Consider the following 10,832-nt stretch of genomic DNA (forward strand, 5'->3'; position numbering starts at 1 on the left):
TGTGGGCCCAAAAGCGAAGATCCGATATATGAAAACAAAGAGACCTGGAATGAGTGCTAGTAGTGTAGGTGATGACAGTGGAATTGTCCAAGTGAAGCATTACCACTTTCCCTTCCAATAAAGCAAGACCCAAAGACATAGCTCATTGAACGGCTGGAAGCTCTAAGAGATTTATGTGGAGAGGAGATTCTTCATCTGTCCAGAGGCCCTTGAAGTCCATATCCCCTATACAAGCACCCCATTCCTGGAGAGAAGGATCTGTGAAAAGATGTATCTCTGGACATGGGGAAAGGAGGTTGGAAGATCGATCAGGTTGGAAGCCAATAGGGCCACTGAATAATCCAGCACATCACTGCAAACATTACATTGTTCCAATAACAACCACTGATGGGAATACATGTGGACCCGACCTAAAGGAATGAGTGATTAAAAAAATGTGCACATCCCCAAAATGATAGAACCATATGCAACAGTGAAGAAGGAAATGACTGTATTAGAAAAATGGCCCTATCCATGGCCCAAAAGTACAAAGCAGAAGGTTGGGCCAGAATGAGACAGGAAGTGAAAAACACTCCAAAACGGATGAGGTACTGTGTGGGAGTAAGAATAGACATCTCCATTTTGATGAAAAACCTAGTTCTGAAAGCTTCGGATAAGAGAGCTCAAGTGTGAAGTTTTTGCCAAGTGGCAGGAAGAAATGAGAAGAAGCCAATTGTCCATATAATGGTAAGTGTGAATGCCCAATGAGTGAAGATAATGTGAAAAGGATCTGACTATCCTGCAAAAGACGTATGAGGCAGATGTGAGGCCAAATGGTAGAGCACAAAACTGAAAGACGTCTCTCATGCACAAAGCAGAGTTAATGACATGAAGACTCCACGATCAAAATGTGAAAAGAGGCATTAGCAACATCAAACTTTGTTATCCATAGACCAGATGCCATGTGCCACAAAACTTAAAGAAAAGGTTCCATCATAAACTGATGAGGCTGGAGAAAAAGACTGAGACGAGAAAGGTCAATGATAGGTCACAAATCACCCGTCTCAAGAGAAAAGTCAACACACTCTACTGCCTCTTTGTGCAGAAGATCCTGGATGGCTTTTGCTAGATGACTGGATGTAAGACGATCCTTAGGGAGGGGAAAGACAACTGGTATGAGAGGCAACAGAGGAAGAGGCGTGAAATGAAGGACTAATCCTCTCATTAGAACTTGAATGACCCATTGATTTGTGGCGAAGGTCTCCCATACTGGCTTGAACCATCTGAGTTGAGCCCCCACAGGACCAGACCACATAGGGTAGTTACTGATGCCATTGTCTGTGCTCCACACAAGCAGAGGAAACCTACTGTTAAGTCAGAATCTCCCTTGTGTTCTGATAGAACATGGAGCCGATGTAGGAGGTCTGGAAACCTTAACGTGAGATGCAGGAAACCATCAAATAGAAGACCGGGAAAGGTGAGAGGTCATTGTCGAAAGAGAAGAGTAGAATCTGGAATACCTGTAAAAATTGAATGTCTGAAGAAAGGAGCTTCACAGAGATCTCCAAGGGCTGAATAACGAAGTTGAACTCCCTCAAGGAAGACATCTCTCTCCAAAAGATCCCAGTAACAAACCAACCAAGAGACCAAGGAGAGAGCAGAAGCTGATAATCTTACCAAAGTAGAAGTCAATAAATAATGACTAATATTCCTCAGAAAATTGAGCAGGAGACCTGTGATAGGCCTCAGACAACAGTTGCAAAGAAGATAAAACTGTTGTAAGGGACAGACAAATTCGGAAAAACTCAGGTTAAGACAAACAGTGGCATCAGGTCTAGTAACTCAAATAGGAAGAAGATAATCTAACCTCTCAGAATCTAAATAAGGGTTCTCCAAGCAATGGATAATTAAGGCATGCTGATCCCATTCTCAACTGATCAGCAAAGGTAGAAAGACCAGGTAATCAGCCAAATAACTTTCCCCCAGTAAAGAAGGAGAAGAGTCATAAGCTACAGGAGAAAAGCTCAAGACATTGCAAACTTTATATATTAGTTGCAAAAGTGGTACATGAGGCAGAATGTCTGTCCGAGGCTCATGAGTAACTGTCTGAGCAAAGGAAGGTGCTGGAAAAATAGAGCCCAAATTCTCACCAGTTTCCCCTTGATCTCCCACAAGCTCAGCCTCTGAGCCAACAGGAGAAAAAACATCAGACCTCATGTAAAACTCCAATACTCTGTGTATGAGGGACTGGTTATCCTCCACAGAAAGGGGCCCTCCCCAATACTTGGATAACGCAGAGGTGGCAAAGTAGGAGCACTAGACGTGAATTTGTGAATTGATATATTAAAATGTCCCTGAAATTGTTTTTTTTTTTGTAAAATAAACAAAATAGACAATAAGTCAAGAAATCAAGTCTAAAAACAGAAATTGTTAAAAGCGTAGTTAACAGCTATACAACTCACAGCAAGCACGTAAAACTGTCATCGTAATGTTCTGCCATCAAGAAAAGTGAATAGGAAGTAATAACTGGAAGCTTTTGTACTGATCTAGGATAGGAGTTGCATTGACATATGTGGAGAGAATAACAAGATTTAACTTGCTTTGGGAAATATAGTGGGGGTATAAAGGTTGAAGCAAGTGAGGTAAGATTCATACCAATGCTTAGATGGGCACAGAAGAGAAACTTTCATCGAGAACTCACTATTACAAGCACTATTACAAACTGCATCAGTAAAGTTGTCAGTAACATATTAGTGTGCACTATAAGGAATGGAGTCCTACCTCTCATTTCATATATTGTAAAGTGTTGCTAGGATATTTTAATCAGGAGTTTTTGTTGTAATTGTCCATCAAGTTTGCTTTAGTTTATTCATGCTTTTTAAATAATATAAATTTATAGGATAAAATAAGTGATCCTTTCTTTTTTCTCCCTAAGAGTGCTGTCTCATGTATTCATATTCCAATACCACATTCTCCTAATATAATATAATATAATGCAAGGTAAATAATAATAATGATTTTTCTGGATGAAAGGTGTGGTTCGATTATAAAAAAAAAAGTGTTAAAATGACAACAGAATTACCCGAGGTGTCTGAAGTTTTTCCTGGGGTTGATTCCGTCCACCACCTTCTTCCCTGACTTTTATAGATTGCAACAAGGGAAATATGTTCTTGGCAAAGTTCTGTAGCAAAAAAAAATTATATATAAAAGTTATTTTAAAGTAGGCATATTCAATATAAATATTTCATTGATTCAAGTCTAAAAATCTACACTCATGTAAACTGACATTTAAATATAATAAATTTAATATTCCAGATTCTTAATAGTAAAACCCTGATAATCCATAATTGTAAAATTCTGGAGATAATCACAGGCAAAATGGTACTCAATCACAAATGGACTTGGACGAAACAATTTCACTAGGAATGCTCACAGAGTAAATGTTACATTTTTTACAATTAAAAATGAATTTCACGGGTACTTACCTCTGAAATACTGAAAGCCTTTTCTTGTTGACTTTGAACTCATGCTGTCAACAAGACATATGACTAAAAATTTACAAATGTAATTCTCCACTCTCCCACCTGACTTATTGTGCAAGCATCAGAGGATTTTACATAAGCTCTGATTTTCTGTCATAATTTAGATTTATTGAAAGTTGCATTCATGATGAAATTTGGGTGATGGGAGGTTGAAAGGGAAGGTATTTCATAGGAACCTGTTTGTAATTAATTTTAATTCTAACAATGCAAACTGCAAATCTGATAGGCTTACCTCTGAAATACAGAAATTCAGAATACCCACAATGTGAAGGAGGAAGAAACTGATGAACACAAAAAGAAATTGAAAATAAAAAAACTAAAAGCTACAGGCAGAAAGATAATAATCTACACTAGAAAAAATATGTAGTCTCAGTAGAATCCAGAAAAAAAGAAAATAATTTGCAGGAGACAATGAGTGGAGCAGACAATCTTCATAAAAAAAACTAGACCTAAAGGACACACAGAAAGAAAGCATTCTTCTCAGCAACTTACCTCTTTGTCAATGACACTCCTTAATTCAGGCAAAGGGGTCAATTCTGTGAATGGTACACTGAATCTGTGGAACCAACAATGGAGCACAGATGATGGCATAAAAAGGTAGAAGGAATACTAAGTCCTGCTCCTGCAGGACAAGGTTCTCAGGCAAGCAGTCCATACACATATTATGAGAGAACATACTCAACAGGCAATAGCCCCTCTTCATCCATATTAAAAATGGCCAGTGAGTCATGCTCAGAAAGAATTGAAGAAACACCCAAGAAGTCCCCAAAGATGGACTCAATAATGTTAGGACAATAAAACAAGAACATCAAACATAAAGAAATGAGATCAAAAACAAAGATGTTCCCCATCGTGGTTGGAGCTGAGACATTTACTGATAACAGTAGCCTCATTTTTCAACATCTCTAATGCCACACAAGGATGAATATGTGAAGATGGGAAAGGTACCTGCTGAGGCATCATCAGCCACAAAATGGCATCCTCTGTCCACTTTCAAGTAGAAATCTGCAAAAGTTAAATAAAATACAAGAGTCCTGACTGGACAAATCAATACAAACAAATACCTGATACATAAGAAGAAACTGTACTTGATAATTGCATATTTCTTTTTTGGTATTGTTTGTTCTGAAGTCAAAGTTATTCACAATCCCAAACATCATGAAAATAGTTAACAAAGGGTATCAGACAGAATGGCAAAATGTATAAAAACTCACAAGAGACAGATTACATCTAGCCTAAAGAACAGCCATAAGTGGCAAATGAAGATACAATTATGTGATGTGGGTAAAATAAAAAAAATTTCAGATTTATTCCCACCAGCCTGTAAGATGTCCACTAAAGGGTACAGAGACCAGGAGGCTAAAAATATTGCCAAATGGTGAATATGATGAAATGTAACCTAAAATCCATGCTTATATTAATCAGGAACATTATGATTAACAGGACAGATGAGCTACACAAACCAATTCATTAATGAGAATAGAAGAAGATCCGTGGAGCAAGAATCAGGGTCAGAGAGAGTAGGTAACACAATATGAGAAAAAACAGTAGTCATCATCTCTTGCAGCCCATGTTTATGGTAGGAAAGCTCTATCAGTAATAAGTACAGAACTTCCCTGGAAAATATAAAAATTCTATAAAAAGCATCAATGGCAAAAAAAAATTCTGAACATTTCCCTCCCTGAAGTGAGTAACAAAATGAAATGTGTCTTCAGAGAAAAATGATACAAGTTGTGAAGGGTGCAAAATGAAAAGCCAGGTAACTTAGGACCAGATTTAAATTCCTCTGAAAATAATATCTAGATGCTTATGAGAACCATAATCAAAATCTTGAAAAAGAGCTTGAAAAGGAGTAGGGCTGATACAGGCATATGAAATTTTTATTTGGTAACTGAAAGCGACTGAGAGTGCAACTCTCTAGTGTGCAATAAAAGCAAGCAAGCTCTGGTCATGAAAGAGATAAATAAAAAAAGAAGAACCAGGCAGTTAAGGAGTTGGAGAAGAACATGAAACTGTATTCTGCAAGCCAGAAAATATACCAATGAGATTGGTATACTGCCGGGGAGAAGCATCTTTAAGACTGTGACAACATTTCAGCTACCCAAGGAGAGAAGCCAGATTTACTAACAATGATTGATTAATAGCCAATCATGATACAGTAAACAACAAACATCGTTGTGCAAGATGTACTAAAAAAATAACAGTATATTATTCATCTGAGACTGGCAAGAGAAATGGAAACCATGATGTGGCAGGCCATCGTAGAGCAATAAAAAGAACTGAAAAATGGAACCAACTGACCTTAGTCACTACCTGAGAAACAACTTGAAGAAGAAAGTAGGCATGAAGAAAAAATTTTCCCAATATCGGTTCAAAGTTAGAGAAGCTGGACCCAATACTGGAAACCAATAAAGCATCAAAAAATGATACTCTGCTGTCATTAATATATCAAGCATAGGCTGAATGAACCATTGGCATAGCCAATGAAATACTAGCTCAGAGAAAGAAATGATGTGAATGCAGCTGAAAATTACAGAAACAGCAGCAAACAAAGGTTATGAAATCAAATCTCACCCTATCTGTTGATATATGTCAACAAAGTCTAAGTATCTTTCAGTGCTAAAACACAGCAATGGTGTAACTGGGTTAGGAACTCCTGACATTAACATAGAACAGCCCAAATATCTAGTAAATAATATGAAAATGGGATATCTTAGAAGACTAGAGACTCAAAATATAATGGTACCCCCCAACAAACACCCTATGTTAGTACAGAGGCATCTTTGAATAAATCCAAGACCAGAAGAGGTGGTAGAAAAATGAAACTTACAACAAAAAACTCATGAATGAGCCCACACTTGAAGGTAATTGAGAATATTAGGAGAAATTCCAAAAGACAATAGGTCTGAGGATAGACCAAGCAGGAGCAAGATCCCATTGACAGTATCTAAAGTAATCACTATCTAAGGGAGTTGCCATGCAAAGAGAAACCATTATTCCCAAATAAGAGGATGTATTTGGCAGGTGTAGAAGCATACACAACAAAAACCCAAGAGATTGCAAAACCAATGGAAATGGGTGTAGAGTTCCTGAGAGATTATTAATGTGAAATCTAACATGACTGAGATAACAAGTAGGCACAAACTGTGACTTGGACTAGTGAACAATCCATCCCGAAGAAAAAGCTAACTGGAATGTCAATTCATTGCAAGGCAACCACAGAGTAAAATCCTCTTAATCATCCTTGTAATGAGAACAGTCGATACTGAGAGCATTTAGAAGACCAGCTAATGGTTTGAATACATATGTGAAGAAATAAAGTGCTAAAACCAGACTAAAAAGAGAGATCCATAAATTGGGAATGAAGGTCACATTATAATGCTCCCATGGCCAAAAGGGCAAGTATATTTGGTGAGAGTAATTTCAACCTGCAACCCACAGATTGCAACTCAAGTGTCCTAACTAACAAGCCATGCCTGGCTTTGTTTTATTATACCAAAACAGGTTTAGGTTTACCTGCATCTAGATGCAATACTTCCATTCTTTTTCAAAATATTAAGAATTACCTACAACCCTCTGGCATTCTCACTCATTAATAGAGATTAATAAGACAATTAATTTACAAATTCTTTTATAATTATATGACAGATGAAATAAAATGTCTATTAATAAATAAAGTTAACATTTTCCTAAACTGAAAATGTATTTTCAACAGATACTTACCTCCACTTACAAAATAGCTTTTCTCAATTATTATTGCCCTCTATCAGTGCAAATTTTCAATGCTCACAACTAGCTTTCCACCTCTTGTTTCTGCATGTCCACCTGTAAATGATTATGCAGCAGCTCTCCACCAATAGGAGCATGACACAACCCCTATCGTAACCAGCACCCTCTCCACATTGCACTCGTCTTTTATGACTGTGTTGCAAACATAAAAGGTGGAAAAACCTAAAGGAATCCCATAATACGTATTACCTATTAATGGGGCCCGTGAGTGTCAAGGGGCTAGGGCATGACAGACTGTAGTGGTAGTTTTCAACCTCATCAATCACCAGGCAGTATCTGTAATTGTACATCAGTTCTACAGTAGGCAAAGGATCACCTACTCCTTCACCTCAAAATGGGAATTAGTAGGGAAGGTGAGTTTTCATACCAAAATCTATAAATCTGTCTCCACTTGCATGCTTTTCCAACCCAACCAAAATATGATCCACCATAAACCAACATCCAGTTGATGGTAGGAAAGTAGAAAGCCCCAGTGGGATGACATCTTGGTCCAAAACCTGGAGGCATTGGGTATGCATCTTCCAGTCCACACTGGGAGAAGGATACCCAACTGTACACAAGTGGGAATACTTGTGCTGTGTCCAGCTACAATCATTACCAGATACGCAGGGATCCAACATCCAGCAGATGGTAGGAAGATGGACCACAAACCAGGGGTGCATCCAGTCCACAATAGGAGGTGGAATACCAGCCAGGACTTAGCTGAACCATCTCCGACCAACACATGACCACCTTGAGAACCACATCTGTACGATGGTAAGTATTTGGAACATCTCAGCCTGAGAAGCAAACTGCAATATATATAGTCGTGACATGGCAGATGGCTTCAACCAAAATCTGCCAGCATCTGGAATTGTATGGAGCTCATACATTTTAATGTATGCAATAGAAATTTCTAAAATTTAAAGGTTAAAGTAAATATCAACTAACAATGTAATAAATTTTTGGTTATTAAGACAAAAACTGACAAAATCCACTTTCAATGCCTTGAAGTCAGGACTATAAAATATTGGATTTAAAATTGATTTCCATCTCTTACATGAATCCTGTTACAATAATTTTTTACACCCAGTAAAAATTTAGCCTAATCAAAAGGGAATGACAAACTTATTTATTATACCTTTCCAGCACTCTGTAAAATTACAGTCCTAGTTCGCCACTGTCTCTCTCTACTGATTATATCCTTTGTGACATCAACATCATACTCCAAAATACCCTGATAATCTGGAATTCCCAAGCCATTGTCATCATCTCCTTTAATGGTTGCTCTCTTTTTGGCCAGACGTTTTGCTTTGATGGCTGCAATTCTCTCTACTGACATAGCTTCCAAAAGTCGAGATCTGCAATTGTTTTTTACATACTCAGTCTCTAAGATTTCTTGATTGCAAAAGAAAATAATTATAATCTTTTAAATAATATTCAGTTCACAGTACATTATGAGTGACATACAATTTAATGAAAAATAATTACCTTCTGCTGTTCAGGGAATGTACTTTGATAAAATGACAAATGATGGTTATATGTCACTTCTCAAAATAGGAATAAAAATTTTAATTGATTACTGTTTATGCATTTTTACTTTTGATGAATAATGTTGGTGGTTGATACAGAAATTAATTTACACTTGGGGCAGTAGAAAATACAATATTTATATATGGGCCTATTCTGTAAATCTATATTTCCAAGAACTTTTTTATTAACACTGGTTTCAAAAAGAGCTCTAAGTGGTGGGCCATACTATACTTCAATAGTGCTACTCCCACCTGAATATAGGTGACCTGAGTTAGAACAAACTAAATCCATATTGCTCATAATTTTTATTATTCAAACTAAAAGGTCACAAAACTTAAAGGGAAAATACATGTCGATCAGATCATCAAAAGGTGTGGCACAAATATTTTCAAAGTGTTTTATGAAGATTGGAAGCTGATCAAAGCAACTGACTTTCTTCATTGTGAAAGAAAGCAGGTTTAAGCTGCTTTAAGGCAAGTAACGTGCTACCAGGAAAAAGTTAGTAGTAAAAATTATTTTTATGATTGCCTTCCTTTCAAAAACTGTTAATAAATAAATTTTAAAAAGTATAAATACAAATATTATATTGACAATAAGAATCACAAAAATTTTACAATAAACAAATTGTTCATATTGGTTAAATGAAAACATTGATGGAGTAATTATTTTTTCCCTTACAGCAATTTTAACTATTTCACTGTATTAGAAGATTGCATAAATTTCACAATTTGTGTGTAAGCCTACATATGAGTACAAGATGCATACTGTTTTGGTCAGAACTGCATGTGGATCCCTTGGCAACATTAAGTACATGTCAAAGATACCAAACTCAAACCTCAGTGATAGTCGATCAAGCATGATTTTATTTTTTTCCCAAAAGTTTTATCTTGTAGCATATAAGTTGGGAGTGGATTAAATAAACACATTTTCATTAAATAGAATACCTAACTGAATAAAATAAATAGCTACCTCTAATATCCAAAAAGACTTAAGACATTAATAAAGTTCCTACTCTTCATCAGTACCTAATTTGTTCTGTCGTGACAGAAGATTCTTTTGGAGCATCCAATCTTGCTGCAAGTTGTTCCTTGGCTCTCTGAACCTGATCTTCCTGATATATCATAAAAGGCAACAATTATATAAATGTGAGTGTGTGTGTGTATACAAAAAATACAATATAACCACACTCAATATACATAGTTTTATAACAGCAAATTTGTTACCTATTTCCTATATGAATAATAAAGAATTCACTTTTTGGATTTCAACTTGTTCTAAATTCTTCAAAAAACAAACTAACTAAAAACTTGCTGCAAATAGTTTAATCTTAATGAAAATGCTTTAATAATGTAATGGGATTATGTGCTTGGTTATATACCATTTAAACACAAATGTGCAATACATCTATAATAATAAAAGGGCATGTCTGTCTGTGTGTGACCACCATAACTTCAAGAGAAAAGAAAATAGAAACCTGAAATTTTTCACACATACTAAGTGGACCATGAGTGTGTGCACCTGGGTATTATTATTTATTTTATACATGTGAGTATAAATCACAGACAAGACACGCAAGTGCGAGCACATCTTTTTAATGAGGCAGTCTAGCAAAAAACCACATAGAAATGAAATGGTTCCTTATATAACAACATCTAATATATAGAAAAGCCAGTACATTTTGGTAACAATGGCTTTTATATCATGTTGCTTAGCAATAAAAGTATGTTTGTATGTACAACCATTATGCTTTATAACTGAGAACCTGCTGCATAAGCATGTTTCCCCAAGAAAAACTGTGCATGCACATTATTCACTCGACGACAAACAGTGTGCCTGGGGTAGAGAGCTGCAAAGCTCAGTGATCAAGTCACTACAATTGCTATATGAAACACAAAGTAACAACAAAAGGGGAATGTAAATATCCTTCACTAACCATTTTGTACAACAGAAATATTAAAAACTTTTTAAAGTTTTAAAAAAAGGTTTGATGTTAGGTCGTAGAATAACATT

At 36.3% G+C, this 10,832-nt stretch overlaps 1 protein-coding gene across 2 annotated transcripts in view; it reads right to left on the reverse strand.

Annotated features, from left to right (window-relative positions):
* Window positions 1–10,832, reverse strand: part of LOC106460131 (parafibromin-like) — a 79,778-nt gene that overhangs the window by 42,009 nt on the left and 26,937 nt on the right. For both annotated transcript variants that reach the window (XM_022386782.1, XM_013919813.2), the window contains exons 6-8: window positions 9,848–9,933; window positions 8,431–8,650; window positions 3,062–3,160 (exon numbers count right to left, since the gene is read on the reverse strand). In XM_022386782.1, the coding sequence (XP_022242490.1) occupies window positions 3,062–3,160; window positions 8,431–8,650; window positions 9,848–9,933 (405 nt within the window). The remainder of the gene's footprint in view (window positions 1–3,061; window positions 3,161–8,430; window positions 8,651–9,847; window positions 9,934–10,832) is intronic.

The sequence above is a fragment of the Limulus polyphemus genome, unplaced genomic scaffold, assembly GCF_000517525.1.
Source record: "Limulus polyphemus unplaced genomic scaffold, Limulus_polyphemus-2.1.2 Scaffold715, whole genome shotgun sequence".
In the NCBI taxonomy this organism is placed as follows: domain Eukaryota; kingdom Metazoa; phylum Arthropoda; class Merostomata; order Xiphosura; family Limulidae; genus Limulus; species Limulus polyphemus.